Raw genomic sequence first — 19103 nt, 5'->3', positions numbered from 1 at the left:
AAATTGTGTATTTTAATCTATGTAGGCCGTAGTCCTTATCCTATTAGTATTCTTAATTTAATATTAAATTTTTATTTTTCTTCTGGATATTTTTATAAATTTTGATATGATAAATGTGAAAAAATTAAGAAAAAAATAAAGTATTATAATTTTATTAATATACTAAATAATAAATATATAATGTAAATACATAATTATTTATAAGCTAAAGAGATTAAAATTTAATGGAAATTTGATTATATATATTATATAATTAAAATAATAAAAGAAGCAAAAAAGAAAAATCAGATTTGCATCCCTTTTAAAAAGATGTTGGCCCAAGTATCACTATTTAATTGTAAAAAGTTTCTATTATCATTTTTTAAAAAATGTTTTAATTGTCGATTCAAAATATAACTTTGTGTTGTGTTAACAAAAATGTAATTTCACGTTATGTTGTCAACTCAAAATACAATTTCAAGTCATGTTTACTCAAAATCAAAATGCAATTTTTAACTGTGAGTTGAAAAATATACTAAAACGGATTTAACTTAAAATAGCTTACTTTTTGTACATTTTCTCTTCCAAAAGTCCTAACTAAGGGTGGCAGTTTCGGGTAATGGGTCGTGTTCGTGTCAGCAATCGGGTCGATTTCGAGTCAAGCTAAAATTACTTAAAATTGAATAAAACTGAAAATTGAAATTATTAGAAACGAAATTCTAATTTCGGGTCATGTCGGGTCCATTTCGTGTCAAACAGGTGATTTTCGGGTCACTTTCGAGTTTTGTCTCTGTAAATCGGGTTGCGGATTCGGGTCGGGTTCGAGTCGGGTTCGGGTCGTGTCTGATATTGCGAACCCTAGTCCTAACATGGTCCAATCTGAAATTTGTTGCTTGTCCAACTGTTGAAATAAACACTGGTGTAAGAATAAAGAAACAAGTGAAGAACAGGTGAAGGAAATAATAAGAGTAAACAGAGGTGGGATTTTGTTCCAAAAGTTGGGGATCGATCTTGCTTTCGCCATCTCCGCCACCACAAGTTTCCATCTTTCACGGTAACTTCTCTAAATACTGCCTTTTGTGTGAGTGTATCACAGTGTTAGTAGTTTTAACTAATTAGCTCTTAATTTCTTGTGTGCAAGAATCGTAGATCCTGTTACACGAAGCTCCACACACACTAAATAAGATTAAAAACACGTTTTTAATCATCTGTTGGTGTATTGTTACTGGCAAGTTAATATAAATTCAGTGGGAATATATGTCTTTAACGATTGATTGCGTTACCTGGCTTTTGAGGTGTTTTTTGGTCAGGTAGAGTTGATATGTAGCTGCTGAAATTTTTGTTTGAGCTGGAATGGATTGGTTATCTGTGTTGTATATGAGTACTGGGAAAATGGTCAAGATGATATAAAAATTAAGTATAGGTTTCAAAATGGCGGATTTTTAAAAAAATTCTTATTGGTGTGGTTTGTAAGTGAAATTTGTGTTGAAAGTTGGTGTAGTGGGAAGATGATTTAGAAAATGCAGTGAAATTGTTGGTATTTAAATTTAAGTAAGAGGCAACTTTTTGTTGCGTTTTTTGAATGGGTTATACGGGTACAAGGTACAATGGGCAGCTATTACAGACATGCCATTTTTGGGCACTTTACCTTCAAATTATGCTAAAAGGGGCGGAGTTTGGCATTTGTTAGATATTATACATATATGTGACTGAGAAAGTTCGGTTCTCCTTGTTCTTGCAACCAGTTGTTTGACTCCCCACCCCACCACCACAGTGGCGGAACAATTCTTTATAAATGATTGCAAATTGGTGTTTTATGTTGGGGATATAAATTATATAATTGATATTATATTGTACAGACTACAAGCTTGTCTGAACAAGGGAAAACTGTAAAGTTAGATAACTTATTGGTGACATTGATATGAATTCGTCGGACAGTAACTATGTTTCTTGTTACTGACTTAAGAATTTTCTGTTTGCCTAGGTGGAAAGTCGTCTCATGAATTGTACCAGAACCTTTTCTGTTGCAGCACCTATTACAGAAAGGGAAACTGAATACAGGTATATAAATACTAAATCACTTCCATATATCTCATGATTGTACACTCAATCATTAATTAATAGTTATTCTATACTCGTTAGCCTGTTACCTAGGTAAGTGTTTCTGTTTAATTGTGTGTTGTCTCGATCATCTTATCCACCACTTGTTACACATGTAAGAAACAAACTTATGATCCAAATGAAACCAGTTTCTCCTTTTCTGGTACTGTATCAGGCTAAAATATGTTGTTCATACAGTACAGACATTATTCTTACCATTTCTCCTGTGGATTTCTCCCTAGGTGATTCCTGTAGATAGTTGAATTGCTGATGCATATGTCTTTGCACCTTTCTCCATATATAGTTCTTTATTTAATGATCTATGTATGATTTACCTCTGATTAATGAAAATCCAGAATTTCTTTTGTTTAATAACATCAAAAGTCAAACAAGTCTCTAGATTTGTTCCCTTTCTCTGTTTCTGTACATATTAACTTATCTTTCTTTGTATTTTTGTGTAAGAAAAGTGACTTCTGGAGAATAGATTATTTAGTAACTTATAGCTGACATGCATAAGTACCTATTTGGAAAGTCTTTTTAGTATCTTATAGATGGCATGCACAAGTATTTGGAAAGTCTTACATTGAAATATTCTAGAAAGTTTCTACAGTTCTACTCTGGGGAGATCATAGTCAAGGAAAACGGTGTTTAAATCGTTGAGGCAAAATTGAGAGCCATAGAAATAGATTCTCTACCTTGGCAATAACCCTAGCTATATGCCTCAACAAATACCATAGATAGAGAAAAAGAACGAGAATCAATCGAAAAAGAAATGAAAACAATAATGTTTGTTAGAAATTCTGAAACAGGAAATGGTCATTTGTCTCCTGGATGATATGTCTAGTGTACTCTCACAGACATTATCCTCTCTCTTTATAAAATTTTCTATGTTAGTGTTACGTCAAATTGTTAACAGATTAGGAGTTCAGTTCCAGTGAGGTTGCATCTGACAATGTTGTTCATCTTACACTAGTTTTAGTGTTATAGAGCATCATATCATAGAAGTTATTTGAAAGTTAAAACATGTTTTTGGAAAAAAAGTGCAATTTTGCATAGCTCAACATTTTGCTATTAGTAGTTTTTGATTCTGATCTTTACCTGTATATTTAATATATTCATTTGTAGATTGTCATTCGTTGGTCTTTGGCACGTGAATTATATATTTTTCTTTGGCTGGAATTAACTATGCAACCCGCTGGTGGGAGAGACAGCCAACTTTGTGATAGTAATAATCAAAAGATCCACCCTCAACCTATGGAAGAGACAAATAATCAGAACCCAGAAGCAGTGGAGTCCCTGATATCCAAAATATTTACCAACATTTCCTCCCTAAAGTCTGCTTACATCCAACTCCAAGCTGCTCATACACCTTATGACCCTGATAAAATTCAAGCTGCTGATAAGCTTGTTATTGCTAAGCTGAAGGACCTTTCTGAGCTCAAGCATTTTTATAGGGAGAACAACCCCAAACCGTTATGTGTTTCCCCTCAGGACTCACGTTTAGCTGCGGAGATTCAAGAACAGCAAAGCTTGTTAAAAACATACGAGGTCATGGTAAAAAAGTTTCAGTCTGAGATTCGCAACAAAGATTCCGAGATCACTCAGGTTCAGCAACAGATCTCTGAGGCAAATCAAAGGCGGACAAAACTGGAAAAGAATCTTAAACTTAGGGGTTTGTCAACCAATGAATCAGAAGGTTCAAGCGAGGAAAGTGGTTTATTATCACTTGAGTTAACACCTGATCTCTTCAAGTCAGCGGTAGAAGCTGCTTCCAGAGCCATTCACGATTTTTCAAAGCCACTAATTAACATGATGAAAGCAGCAGGGTGGGACCTTGATGCTGCAGCAGATTCTGTTGAACCTGGCTTAGTTTATGCGAAAAGAGCTCATAAAAAATATGCATTTGAATCCCATATTTGCCAAAGAATGTTTGGTGGCTTTCAGGAGGAAAACTTCTCTCTGAAAGTTGAGAATAGTATGGCCACGGAAGAAAGTTTATTCCACCAGTATCTTGCCCTAAGAGACATAGATCCCCTAGATGCTGTTGGTCAAAATCCAGACTCCAATTTTGGGAAATTTTGTCGGAGCAAATACCTAATTGTTGTTCACCCAAAGATGGAAACTTCATTTTTTGGGAACTTAGATCAGCGAAAGCATGTGATGGATGGCGGACATCCACGGACACCTTTCTACTTGGCATTTCTGAAATTGGCAAAATCAATCTGGCTTTTGCACAGGTTGGCTTACTCGTTTGATCCTGCAGCGAAGGTTTTTCAGGTGAAAAAAGGATCTGAATATTCGGAAGTCTATATGAAAAGTGTTCTAGAAAATTTCCTTAAAGATGAAAATGAACAGAAGCCCAAGGTTGGGCTAATGGTCATGCCGGGTTTCTGGATCGATGGTTGCTTGATCCACTGCCAAGTCTACCTAACAAGCATATAAATTTCCTAGTACAGTTTATACTTGTGTTTTGGTAACTGGCTGTATGTAAATGTTGGTGCTGGATGGGCGCTGATTGTTGCTATGCAGTGGGTGATTATCAGTATGTGTAGTGTACCCTGAAATTTATTGTGGTAATTATTGTTGAATATTTAAACGAATAAGTGACAAAGAAAATCCTTAACATGTATTATTGCAGCCATAGCCATAGTTTTTGTTACTGCTATTTCCATATATTATAAATTCCTGTGGTCAGTGGCTATGGTCTTGCCTCATGGAGTTGCTGGTCTTCAATTCAAGTGTAGTAGTTCTTGTGTACACTTTGCATTCAGAATGTTTATGATATTAGGTGAACACTGTAGAGTCCAGCATTAACCAGCTGGTTAGACAATATCCCCTTTACATTTTTGATTCAACCTGGTTCAAATCATATATACAAAGTGATCAAATCAACAAGTGACACTTCATTCATTTACCCCTTTAAACATGCATTCACCTCTGCCAAAACACATGCTACTTTAATTAAGTTTAGCATGTGAATTAAGATCTAAGCAACGTATGAATTCAATGCATGTACGTGCTTCCACAAAGATAACAAGTGTTAACACATTCTTAGTGTTTAGTTATGCTTAGAATTAATTCTTGGCCGGTTTTAGATACCTTAGCCTTTCCGGATCATGTTTTAAGCAATTCGCACTTAAGAAATTTGCATTAAATAATTGGTTACGTGCGGACGGAAGAAGTTATCTAGCTTAGGTTGTGTCTCCCAGCTAGACCTTGTACATGCATATCTTTATAAAGAAATGGTGACACATTATTAAAAATAAACTATGTGCTGAGTAGTACCTGAATCTAATTAGTTTACATGCTTGAAGCTTGTAAGCAATATCATGTCCGACTTGCAGCAAACAGCTTGCCATTGTCTCCGGGAATTTGTTCCAAATTAGTCGTGGCTTTAGTGGCATTTGTTTCAAGGTAACTGTTCTAGAACATACAAATGATACATAAGTCCGGTAAAAAAAAATATTAAACGCTAAAAATTCTAGGATAAAGCAATTTTTCTGATTGACACATAACCCACCCCTAAGTAATTTCTCTAAATGTTGTGTTTGGTTGGGGAGAATGGAATGGAATGAGTAAAAATACTTGAAACTAATAGAGATAGGAAGAAAGCTTTGAGAAAAAATTGAGAGAGTGCAAAATTGTTATGATTAGATTTGTGAAGAAATTGAGAATAGGAGAGAATGGAGCATTCCACCTCAAATTGGAGGTGTGATATCTAGCCTATGATGTAAAAAATGGAATGGAGGAAGGAATTAAATTTTTTAAAAATTGAGCATAAATAGTTCATTTTTCATTCCATTCCTTCTGGAATCATTCACCCCAACCAAACACAACAAATAGTGTTGGAATTATGCCGGTTTACTTCTTTTTATCCCTTGTAACAGTTGGACATTGAGGTGGCTCCGCCAGATGCCAGATCTTATCAGTAGCTTCCTGGAAATTTAAAGTGCACGTGCACAAGTTAGAGTCAGATATAGATTTGCAAAAATATATGAGTAACAAAGAATTAAAGCACTATCTCAAGAGATCTCTCTATATAAAAACCCTGAGTCAATACCTCTACAATCATCACTTCATCTTGATATCAACCTCCATCTCAAAACAATACTAAGCTATAGCTACTTAGAAATCGCGGCACTTTACATATGGCGCACAATCGCATCTCTTTTCTGCTCATCCTCTTCACTATATTTTGCATCACCCGATTCGTCGAGCCGGCTTGTCAGCGATGTTCAAGATCCAGGGCTTTCGTTCAAAAACGATGCCAATCAACCCTATATTACAACTTGTGTGTACAAAGTCTCTTACCTCTCGTAAACTCAAAAATTCAAACCCAAGAAGAGCTGGCTCAGGTTGCATTGTCCGTGAGCCTAGCCCGGGCGCTATACACCAGAGCCTATGTCACCAAAGTGGCTAAACTTCTTCAGCAAACAAAAACACCCGACTATTTCGCCGTGCAAGACTGTCTGAGCCAGATAAATGACGGCGTGACACAAATCGCGCAATCCGTTAAAGAATTTAGACAGATGAGTATTGATGGTGAGAAACAATTCCTCTGGCACGAGAGTAATGTTCAGAGTTGGGTTAGCGCTGCCCTGACGGATGCCACCACATGCATAGATGGCTTCTCGGCTTACACTATTAGAGGTAAGGTTAAGGCTACCATTAAGGCTAAGGTGTTGAATGTGGCACAAGTGACCAGCAATGCATTAGCCTTGTTTAATGGATACACGGCTAGACATAGAGCCTCATTTCGTGCCAAAAAGAAGCCGTGAATCTTGTAATTAGCGTTGTAATATTTTCTTTCTTGGTTCTTCTCTACTTTACATGTTGATATACTCGTATGAATATGTGGCAATGAAGTTTGTAGATATGAGGTTTTCTGTTAAATACCATTCTATTCTATGGCCGGATTCCGTCATTATTCTTGATTTTAATGAATAGATATATGCATGTTTTGATGTGCGTCTGTCCATGTAAAGTTTCCTAGTATTACAAGTTAATATCATAGATTAGTTATTAAAAGACTTAATTACCAAAAAAACTATTAAACTTTTATGATTTTTTCATTTTAATCATAATATTAATTTTGTTGCAGAAAAATACAACTAACTAATAGAAAACATATTTGAGAGAACCCAATTTTAACTATGGTTTGGATGTCCTACGCAACATCACTAAAATAACATTTTTTTATAATTTTAGTTTAAATATTTACATAATTCATTATATATAGACCAAATAAGCAGTTTTTTTTTGAATTATCAGGGTTCGTTATAGTATAATTTTAAATTATTGTCGACTAAATAATTAATTTAGTTTAGTTTAGTTTTTTTGATTGGTAAGAATTTACACTTATTTTAAAAATTATATATATATATATATATGTATATATTAATATTGTTGAAGAATTATATTTATTATCGAAAATCATAGCATTTGAATTGTTTGTTTTTTTAGATGAATACTAATTCAATAAAATTTATTGCCCAAACAATTACTAACAAAATGTTAAAAATTATATAATATTTATTAAAAATCATGTAAAAATCGTGTAGAAATCTCAAAATACCATATATATTATATGTGCTTGTGTAGGTTGAACCCGAACAAAACACATTTATCATATCGATGTTGCAAGTAATATGTCGACAAAATTAGTAACACCGGTTCATAGAGCGATCAAGAGTTTGAATAAATTTATAAATTCGATACAATTATTTAAATTACATGAAAAATTATCGATACACAGGTATCTACAGGTATCTAGTAGGCTGATTGTGTTTTCAAAAAATCTTGCTAACATTGTCCTATACATTCGGACATAAATTATGATTCGCTCTATATTTGTGTAAAATATAAATTAGGATTTTGATCTTTTAATTGGATAGAAAAAAAATTAATAAAATTCGTATACTAATTAATTTAATAATTAATAACTTGACAATATATGTGATATCTCAATTTTAACTTAACCGTGGTTATGGATTAGTGAGAGTGGGTTTTCTGAATATAATTTTTTAAAGTTAGTTGCATTATTCTGCAATAAATATACTATTATGGTTAAATTGAAAAAAACATGATAATTGTATAGTTTTTTTGGTAATTAAGTCTTATTAAAAAGGTTCTCATGCACGAAACTAATTAGCCAGTGGCTGTTACCTGTTGTCATTCAGCAGGAGCACTTTCTGCGGCATATTCAGAATAAGATCAACTTCTGGCAACATGGCTTTGACCTCCAACACTAAAAAAAAGTCGGCAAAACCGACCGTTAATTAACAGCGGTTCTAAAAACCCGAACAACATAGATAGTCGGTTTTAGACGGGCCGATTAAGCCAGCTTGTTCGTGTTTGAATGACAAAATCAATTGATATGACCAAATATCAGCATTCAAAATAATCGAAAATAACTGAATATTAGGGGAATGATAATAATAACGGCATCATTTGTAAGTAAAAAATGTGTAGTGATACCATTCATACAAGTTAGAAGTTCAAATTAGGGGGATGAAATAAATAATTTCTCATATTTATATTATTACATATCCAATAAATGAATATCGTGTCATTAGAAGGCTACTTGCTAGTCCAAGGAGTGTTATCCTCAAGACTTTAACCAGGGAAACATATTGGGGGATGTAGGTAAGCGAGCTGTTAGAACTTCCACTCCAGTATCTGTCACCTATGATAACAATACCACATAAGAATGACGATGAGGACATTACTTTGGCTTAAAAAAAAAAAAAAGAGAAAAAAGTTAATGTGGATATTGCAGTTAACGTAATAATCACAAGCCCCTGGAGTTTGCGAGATCTTCAACTACTTACAGTAAACTGAAAGGTGTCGGATGAAAGGATAAACGGGAAGATTATAATTTTGAAAAAAGTTAAATATTAAATTTGAGAATTTGAAATGAGCAAGCTATTATGTGAGGCTTTCATATCTCATAGAAATAGTGACATTGAAAAGTTAAAGTAAAGGATTCCCACAAGAGATGGCAACAATATTGCAGGTTGCCATCACCGCCTAGCCGCGGGCAAAGAAAAAAAGGCAATTCAATACTGGATGATGATGATAATACTAACAAGTATTCAATCCCAATACTTCTATACAATACTATTATAACAGGGTCTCATTTTTATTTTTGGTCATTTTTTTTTGTTATACCTTTTAACAGCAATCATTGGATCTTTAAAGCAAATTGAATGCAACCATTAGATTCAAATACCATTTATATGATTAATTCAAAATATAAAAATTTAACGGTTTGATTCCCAGCATAGTAAAATTAAATAATTTAACTATATGATGACTAAATTTATATTTTACTATATACCTTATACTTTCATTAAATTTATTTATCTATACTTCTATATTATATTATACTATTAAGACCAAAACGTTAGAAGTTTTCTGCGATGTATTCGGCCCGGTTTATGTCCTCCTCATTTTATAACATAATTTTAACATGTATTTTTTATTATAACTAAAACATATTTAAACAACCGTAGTTTATTAACCTCTTTAGTTTATAACATGTTTTAAACGGATTATTTTTAAATATCCTCACTAAAACATATATCTCAAACCTATTTATTTATAAGTCTTTTGATGGATATATTGATTGAAAACCTATTTAACATGCTCAATAAAAATATATTAACTCAAACATGCTAATTAGTTATTTAAAAACAATAAATACTATATACAATAAAATACTAAAATATATACAATAAAATAGCACATATTATAAGTCACCCGTCCATCACACATGTTATAAACTAATACCTGTATGCCACCCATTTATTAACAGTTTTTTGCACTACTTGGCACGCATTTTAAGGCTCCTATAATGTATAGTTTATAACTTATTTTTCAAATTTTCTTTTTTATGAATAAAAATTTAAACATCAGACTTCTATTCAAAAGAAAAAAAAAATTAAAATAATATATGAAACTATACTTTACAGGAGCCTTAAAATGTGTGTCAAGTCCTCACTCCCAAATGTAAACAATCTGGTGGACGGAGGGAGGAGTAATTATATAACCACCATGAAAAAATATAAAATGCCAAACTAGACCGGACATTGCATGGGTTGTAAGCCAGTATAATTTATAAATGAACAGTTACCAGAAGTGTGTGTTCAAACTGAGCACTGCGTCTGCCATCTGCCGTGACTACTGTCCAGCCATCAGGCCACATCCGATCATGCCAATTACCTAAAATTAGAATTTGTTGAAAGTTTTACATGATAAAAGGTACATGTAAACTTGTTTAGCAAAATAGTTATTTACCTGCATTTAACATCGGTTCAATGGTAAAGGTTTGCCCAGCCTTCATGATACCCACAGTTTTATTTCCTGATTATATTAAGGTACGTACAAACACACCAAATAAAAGAGTACTAGCCAAGATTAAATTCATCAATTTTCAGTGTCACTCTGAATGCAGAAAATTTTGTACGCGCCCTGCACTGATTAGACTATCATGAATCACAGAACACATGTCAATTAGAGGGCGTACTGGAGTTGGAAACTACTAATATGGATACTTGCATAGTGAGGAATATTTGGTGCGCAGTGGAAGAGCTCTCCAATTCCATGACCAGCAATTGTCTTCACCTATTGTAACAAGAAAACAAAGATAATGGAATTTTTTGTTGAACAAGGAATGGAAAGATAGAGACAATGGTCTCTGATTTACCACAGAGAACCCTGACATCAGAGCATGGCAATTAACAACTTCTCCAATTTCTCGAAATCGTACTCCAGGTTTAACTGAAATGTAGCAGATCAAAGATAAAAATATGTGAGATTGGAGTTCTGTCTTAAAAGTTAAACATGTAAGATGACATGAAAATTTTGGAGCGCATCCTAAGAAACTTAAGTTAAAATGTATCAACATTTTAACTGATGCCTTTTTTCTGCAAAAGAGAATGCTAACTGGTCATTGCCAACCCTATATATGCAAAAACTGATATTAGTGATATAATCATGCCTTCCTGCCTAGAAAGCAGGGATACTTCATCTGGGTGAAGAACTGCGTAGGGGATACTTGGGGGTGCGGGGGTGCGGCGGGGTGCGGCGGGATACGCACGGGATACGCCACGTGGCGTATCGGTGGAGGCAGTGATGGGGATACGCGGGGGTGCGGGGATGGGGGTGCGGGAATGGCACAAATCGTAATTTTTTACAACTTTTTTTTTAAAAAAAAAATTAAAATTAGTTGGTCAAAATCATGGAAGCCATGATTATACTCGATTGAATCACTTAAATTGCAATATATATATTTATGTATTTTAATTGTCAAGACTTAAGGATGATTAATTTAGTTATTCAACTATTTTGTTCTACTTAAATACATCTTATGTATTATTTATACATATATATAATATATTTAATATTTTAATATTTGCCGTATCCCCCCGCACCCGTATCCCCATATTTTGGAATTTGACGAATTCCCGTATCCACGTACCGCGCACCCGCACTCCCGCACCCGCACTCATGCTTCCTAGCTTCCTGCGGTTACGGAAGTCTAAAAGCATATCTGGATACTTCACGATTTAATGCAGATGATCAACCACTAAAACAATGATAAAAAACAAGGGCACTTTACAAACAACTCATGGTGTGACTACAATATACTATGCTGCTCAGAAGTTTTCAATAGTTAGAATATACCAACTAAACCAGTCAAGAGGTTTTCAGACCTCTGAATATTCACCAATAAGGGGTCCAGCAGCTCTTTTTAAGTGAGTGCAGAGCATTTTTTATTTCTGTATTATGTAACATTCCTCTATTTTTCTGTTTGCTTGAAATTATTTATAGAGTTTAGAGCACAACTAGATACTATTTCCGTTTGCGCCTCACATATATCATAAACAATTCTGAGTGCAGCCATTAGATGTAAATTCACATTTCAATTAAATGTAAATGAAAATTCTGATAATGAGCATTAATAATTAGCTATGCAGAACCAAATTCTCATATCAGTTTTATGAACCAGAACAATGTAATTTTCAATTGGCATAGTCCACCAGCACCTAATAGATGGTCCATTTATACATCCCAAAAATCAATTTATTAAATCAGGAAATGGGTATAGATTCTCTTTAAAGCTGGGGACATTATTAGAGAATGAATATTCTTTTCCGGAGACTGTGAGCATGTTGCTGCATATGTACTAGGATTGTTACTTGAAATTAGATAAAGAGATTAGCATGTTGTCTGTGTACTATGGTTGTGTATGGAATTAGCAACTTGAAAAATGGCAAGTCCCTAGACACCCTTAATATTAACAAATCTGAGTAAAAAAAAAAACACTTACCAATTGATATTGCTTTCTCCAAACACCCGTAAGTGCAGTTGACCAACTGTCGAGATGCCTCGTCGACATTTCCAACGAAGAAAGTTTCATTGAGATCACCTACATAATTACCTAATGTTATAAGTAATATCTGATCCCCATCCTGTAACACTATAGATAATCGCCTTACCATGAACTCCTTTGTAGAATACAGTTACATCGACATTTATGATATCCCCATCCTCTAATTTTCTGAAACATTATAGAGAGATTCAATTTGCATCGCCTAATCGCGTGCACACACACATACATGTATATAGTTGAGTTTTTCATTCCTTTTGCTTTGTGTAAAACTAATGGCTTTATTGTTAAAGGAATTTGGAGATTGGTGCAAACACGTGCTCAGAAAACTTTGTACTGTGTTATCTTTAGGTCCTACTCATCTCCTGCGATTCTGTACAGAACTTGTAATGCTTTACGAGATTACAAACCTAGTGGGCATTTTAAAAATCCTCAGTGTGTTGGAAAGGAGATCAATTGGCTTTCTAATTTGAGTTGTATCACACTGCTTTCTAGAGAGAATCTAAGTTGCTACTTGTAGATAGAGAATTGAAAGTTTAACTGCAATTTTAATTTCAATGGATCAAATTGTGAAGATATGAAGTTTGTATTGCTTAGAATGAGTGGCCTTGGAAACACAGCAAATGACGACTAGAGACTTCAAATGATAAAATCTTTTTCTTGTAATCATATCGGAAGATATCAATCAGTCTGCAGAACTGTGCAAGAACATCATAACAGAAATTACTCTTCCTTAGTTTCTTTAATGCTTTAGAGGTTGATAATGCTCGTACTGCAACAATTTGCTGCACTGTAATGTTTTAAGCACTATTTACTGTACAGAAAAAAAGAGAGAGAGACATTGATCTTTTCCTCTTCAAAACAACTGCCATTAGGTAGAACAGAATATTGACATAATTAATAATCACGTATTTTTCATAACCGGATAAGAAATAAGGTTCAATTATACAGCCATACTCCAATTCGAGATTGGAAATAGAAGTTAGAGATAACAAAAAGTGTCCACAGCTGAGAAATAACAATACCTCGCATCAGGGATCCCATGGCAAATCACTTCATTGACCGACCTGTAATTACTTCTTAGTGGACGGTAAATATATGATGATAGGTGATAGCCTGTATAAAAATTGACAAGCACACACACACAAACAACCTACTCCCTTTCTTTTGAAATATAGGTTGCTTGACTTTTTGGCATATATGCTTTGATTGCATAGTTAGAATTATTACTTCTAAAATTTTCTTTTGTGAAAAAATATATAACTAATATTATTGTTCACAAAAATAAATTTTAAATATGATGATTCTAACTATGGGGTCAAAGCACCTTGAAGTGTGTACTAAAAAGTAAGAGATCTATACTTTACAACAGAGGGAGTACACACCAAAATGGAGGATACTTACGTGCAGCAAGATTTTGGGAAGAAGTAGTAATTCAAGGGTGATGGATATCCTCCTGCGGAGGTAAAACCAAAATATCGAGTCAAAATCATAATCATTACTCCATCCCAAATTAAATGAGCTCCTTGACTTTGGACACACAATTTAAGGTGCATTGACTGCATAGCTACATAACTTATTTTCAAAAAAGCATTTTTGTAAACAAAAATTTAAGTATGAAATTTTATTTACAAAAGATAATTTAAAAAATAAATTACAGAAGTAGGCGGTCAATGCATCTTAAGTTGCGTGCCCAGAGTCAAATAGCTCATCTAATCTGGGGTAGAGTGAGTATTGTGCAGAATTTTTAAGAATAGAAAATGATGCCCAAGATAATAAGCATAATATCCATTGTTTTTCACAAAATGAACTTGCCAGCAGCAATTGTTGCTTTATGCACTACGGCATCAATTTCGTCAGTTGTAACACCTTGTTGAATAACTCGTGCAGCTGCATCCAAAACTTCCCGGGCCATCTAGTAGAAACATATTTCATATGAACAATATACTTCAGGTTATATAGAGTAAATGGCAGGGTATGCTCTAGTTCTCACCCTTCCTGACATGTTGACGTCATTGGTCTCTATAGAAAACTACATCTTGGATTTTAAAATTTATTGCTCATTCTTACTAAATTTTCTATTTTTAAGCAAGTTCTCCTCTGTTTCCCCCTGGAGTATGGGGTTCACGGGTTATTTTCTTCATTGTTGTCAGTTTGTTGTCTCCATACAATACTACTGGTATATGTACAAAAAAATGTACAAGAGAGAGTTCCGGCTATTATACTGCTGCAAATTCATTCTATAAACCAGGTGCGGCAGCACAGGTTACTGCCCGACATGTCCGAAATTTCTATATTGTTTCAGTTTATACTATGGATGGTAGAGTCCCAGATATTTCTAGAGAGAAAAAGAAGTCCTGATTACACCTATAATAGAACTTTGATTAATTTATCAACATGCATGTATACATCAGTGACACAAAATATTTACTAAGTTAAGTATATTTAATTTTGAAGGACCTCTAAATGATATACTAATACAGTAATACTTGCACATAGAAGTAGAAGTATAAATTTGATACAAAAAACGCGATATTAATATTTCAACACCAAAGATAAAAACTTACTTGGCATGTTTCCCTCATTCTCGCAATTTGTTCTGGTGTTTTAATCTTCAGGAAATTAAGAAAGAAAAGACTAATTAGACTTCATAGATGGAAACGATAAAGCACAATATTTCGTTTAACGGACAGTAAATTATCTGCAATGACAGTACCTCAACGACACGCTGGAGGTCACTACTAGGCTCAACTTTTGGAGTTCCCTGCAGAGACATTTGCACAAAAAAGTTGAAGAATCCAGATAAAAAGGCGAAACAAACACATGCCGAAACCTATAAACTTTTTTATCCAAGTTTAATGCACAAAAAAAAAAAGAAGAAGAAGAAGTTCAATTGCTTTGGTTAGAAACGGAAGCTAGATATATCAAACTCATGGACATAATTCACCTTATCCACAAGAACTAGCCATGTCAGTAAAATTGATCATGAATTTATAACAAAACATTTTATACACAACTCACATCAAGTGCCCAGTCAGGTTTATCAATGTGATCAGGTACTAACCGCGGCTTTGATATGGGGTGTGGCTTCAAAGTCCTGCACACATGAGTACAGAAGAAATTTAACTATTCGGTTGCAATATTATTCAAATGCAAAGTTCAATATTATATACAGAAGAAATTCAACTATTCAGCTTCAATATTATTTCAAATGCAAAGTTCAATATTATATATTATCCTTGAATCTGAAGGAGCTTTTCCAGACCAAATGATGATTTTTCTAAAAAAAGTTGTGGAATCAAACTTTAACTTTGGATTGGTAATGGTAAGTATTGATTGTATGTACATAAGAAGAATCTGTATTATTGATAATGGAGTGACTTTACATTCTGACTTGAAAAGAGAAATGAACTAAGCTCTGTACATATATAGTGTTACAACTCTGTATTGACAACTAGCACTACTAACAGAAACGTATACCAAATGTAAGGGTCTGTTTGGCTAAATGGTAGTTGCAGTCTATTGGTGACTTTATGAGCTTGAGTCAACTTACTAAAAGTAGTAAGTTTATTACTCTAGTTAGTATTTTCAGTGGTGTGACCGTTTTGTTTTAAATGAAGGTTGATCTCGGCCAGCTTTTTATCAAGCACCTGCTCTATGTAATATTTAGAGAAGTACATTCTCTACTGATGGGAATCTTCTAAATTTCTAGTTCACTCAATTACAAAGTTCCCATTAGAATTTCTCCCTCATCCACACAAAATATTCCATGGTACTGGCATAGAGACCCATTTTGGCTTCACTCTGCGAAAAGCTTTTAGGATTTTTTTTCAGAGTGAAAAAAACAAAGAAACAATTTTCTCCAAAAACCTGGGAGTAAACTAATATTCGCAAATTAGAATACCTCCATTTGTGACATCAAACATAGTTAATTGATTAGACCGTCAAGTTTAACTTAATATTCTATTTTCTATTAATGCTTCTGGTAACTAAAATGAACTCCGATGAAGAATCAATAACCACGTGAGACAATTTATTTTATGAGAAAATTATTTCTAATTATAGAACCATATTTGTATACCTTATACCACATCAGAGTAATTACTTTGGAAAAGACATACCCTGTCCAATCAAATCTAGGAAGTTTGGGTGTTCGGGACTGTCCTTTTCTCAAACAGTATAGCCAATCATATGGTGTCGTTGATTCTTGTTCACCTGAAATCTTGGAATTTAGCATGGACATCTTTGCTTTCGAGTGAACGGATTTATGAGAACTCCAGGATGCCTTAAAACATTCTTGAGTGCTGTTTAGGATATAAAGTTCATCAATACACAGACATGTTACTGAAGTTGCAGCAAAAAAAAACATAAAAATGCTTCAGATAGAAGGTCATAATATAGTATCATTGAGGATTTTCACCCTTGAGCCAGGGATCCAGGTTCAACATAAAACAAATTTTTCCTTGCCTTTATTATATATGAAATATCTCTAATAATTCAGATAGACCATAACACTACTGCTGTGAGTGATCAACATTTTAGCAAAAGATATAAATTCAAACTGCATGGGAACAACAATTAAGCTCATTTCACATGGTCATTCTAAAAAGAAATCTAGCAGCGTAGAGCAGCATCAGAATGGGATGCCTACACACCAGAAGGTAGCACCATCACAATGAAGCTTTAATTCTACACACTTGGGACACCTGAAAATAGAGTAAACAAAGTAAAAGTTGATAACTATGGTTAGATTAGTATTTGAATTAATATATATAAATCATAACTCACAACTATATACCTATGTCTCATCTCTCTTCCATTAGTTACACATAAATGCAATATACAGATAAATACACTCCCACAAGTATTTCATAATTATATATTTATATGTTCACAATAATATAAATTCATTGTGCATATTATTATGCAGTTTATAGATTTGTACTAGAACAATTTTCCTATGTTCAATACATCTATGTTTAGCACAATACACTTGTTATAAATTTTACAAAATTATAGAAGTGCCCCCTGAAAATCTGAAAATGTATAGGTGTTTTTCGAAAATTTGCTTGGTGCCCCCCTAAGAAAATATTTTTAGATCCGCCCCTGCTCATGATTAATATTATGTTCTGCCCGTAGAACGTTGTTCGCCTGTTCCACACTATAAACACTATGTTCAGCAAGCAGAACATTACACATTTTGAAAAATGAATTATAATTGCCCAATACCACGTCCAAGTTATATTTCAACATTTGCTTTACAATCCAGCACACAGGCCACAGCGAACCGTGTTTTATCAAGTGAAATTACTTCCATATAGTGCTTAAACTCACAAATTTTCCAGTAATTTCACTATCATATTTACCTCAAACAGTGAACTTAAGGAACAAAAAATTAATTATTCACATATAAACATCATAAAATATAAACACAAACACAAATACAAATACATACTGAAGATTAGCAGGCTTCCCGCAACGAGCACAAGCTAAGCTGCTGTGAGCCACAAGTGATTTTTCAGTAGACATTGCAATTAGCTCTCTTAACTGCCCAAATAGATTTTGTATATGAGTTTTTATATGTGTAGTAACAGAGGAGCATCATAATAAGCAATCAAACAGAGGCAAAATGAATATATAAGAGTTTTTAATTGAAGTAAATACCTTGGATTGAGTTGAATGTAGAGTCAGAATAGCTGAAGTTGGGTCAAGAGGGAAGAAGAGAAGATGAGCGGCGGTCTCGCGTGTGTTTGTGTATATTCAAATGCTGTAAGCAGGGGTGTTCGCGGCGCGTCCTGTGCGGTTTTTTCCTAAATTCGTGAAACACCATGCGTGCGGTTTGAGAAAATTGCGACCGCACCGCACGTGATATAAAAATCGATTGCGGTACGGGGTGCGTGATTTATATATTCGAATAAATTATACTTTGAATGATAATATAAATATAATTTTAAACTATGTGTATTTTTAATTTTAATTTTTATAATATGTGTATACACACATACACACGCACTAATTTAGAGTTACTATACTTATCAAAATAAATATAAACTAAAATATGAGTATGATGATGAATTGATGATGATGAAAAGATTTCAACATTAAAAAATTGTTTTACAGAAAACAAATATAATTATAATATTTAATTTTTCATCTTAAAACTAACCTTAATTTGTATTGTAAAATTATTAAAATTAAATTCAAAAAGATAAAGATTATATATCCAAATTATCTTTCTAAATTCTTAATACAAGTATTTTTTATTGTGAATAAAATATTATATCAAACGCTAGTGTTAAATTTTTAATATTTTAGGTTATTGGGATTTTACCATCCCAGCCTTAATAGTTATAGTTTCAAAATTTTAAGTTGGTTTGATTAATTGAGAATGAACAAAATAAATAAAAATAAACATATCGATTAAAAAAAATTAAAGACGTCGATAAATTATATATAAAGTCAAGTATGTTAATTATAAAATTATATATAAAGTCAAATAAAAATTATATGAATAAAGATTATTTATACAAATTATCTTTCTAAATTCTTCGTACATATTATAGGTTATACGCCAACTAAAAATTATATTATAAAAAAAATCAAATATAGCCAAATATAGTTGTAAAATTTT

General features: G+C 33.3%; 2 protein-coding genes across 3 annotated transcripts; one reads left to right on the top strand and one right to left on the bottom strand.

Moving 5' to 3' along the window:
• Positions 1–870: 870 nt before the first annotated feature.
• LOC108209238 (protein GRAVITROPIC IN THE LIGHT 1-like) lies at positions 871–4836 on the top strand. The gene is made up of 3 exons (XM_017380039.2): positions 871–1033; positions 1964–2040; positions 3205–4836. Exon 3 carries the CDS (start codon positions 3265–3267, stop codon positions 4519–4521), a length of 1257 nt encoding a protein of 418 aa, XP_017235528.1. The 5' UTR covers positions 871–1033; positions 1964–2040; positions 3205–3264; the 3' UTR covers positions 4522–4836.
• Positions 4837–8508: 3672 nt separating this feature from the next.
• LOC108209558 (methionine aminopeptidase 1A-like) lies at positions 8509–18277 on the bottom strand. Of its 2 annotated transcripts, none has more exons than XM_017380521.2 (17): positions 18137–18277; positions 17928–18019; positions 17128–17178; positions 16594–16776; positions 15494–15569; positions 15189–15236; positions 15040–15084; positions 14288–14387; positions 13877–13928; positions 13498–13539; positions 12582–12643; positions 12413–12523; positions 10787–10860; positions 10635–10704; positions 10378–10443; positions 10214–10302; positions 8509–8764 (listed from the first exon to the last, which is right to left on the bottom strand). In XM_017380521.2, exons 2-17 carry the CDS (start codon positions 17999–18001, stop codon positions 8687–8689), a joined length of 1221 nt encoding a protein of 406 aa, XP_017236010.1. In that variant the 5' UTR covers positions 18002–18019; positions 18137–18277; the 3' UTR covers positions 8509–8686. The 2 variants fall into 2 exon arrangements, with proteins under 2 accessions (XP_017236010.1, XP_017236011.1); XM_017380522.2 differs by having other exon boundaries at positions 12413–12511.
• Positions 18278–19103: the final 826 nt, after the last annotated feature.

This window comes from Daucus carota, chromosome 2 (assembly GCF_001625215.2).
Source record: "Daucus carota subsp. sativus chromosome 2, DH1 v3.0, whole genome shotgun sequence".
In the NCBI taxonomy this organism is placed as follows: Eukaryota; Viridiplantae; Streptophyta; class Magnoliopsida; order Apiales; family Apiaceae; genus Daucus; species Daucus carota.
Note: the sequence above shows the minus strand (reverse complement) of the source record. Positions and strands in the feature narration are given on the sequence as shown.

Bases quoted from the DNA above. Each gene is read 5' to 3' on its own strand.
- LOC108209238 (XM_017380039.2), top strand. From the start codon at position 3,265: ATGCAACCCGCTGGTGGGAGAGACAGCCAACTTTGTGATAGTAATAAT.
- LOC108209558 (XM_017380521.2), bottom strand. From the start codon at position 18,001: ATGTCTACTGAAAAATCACTTGTGGCTCACAGCAGCTTAGCTTGTGCT. The intron at 17,179-17,927 runs GTATGTATTTGT...CTCTATTTTCAG, and splicing joins GGGAAGCCTGCTAATCTTCA to GTGTCCCAAGTGTGTAGAAT. The intron at 13,540-13,876 runs GTAAGTATCCTC...AAGTAATTACAG, and splicing joins TTCCCAAAATCTTGCTGCAC to GTCGGTCAATGAAGTGATTT.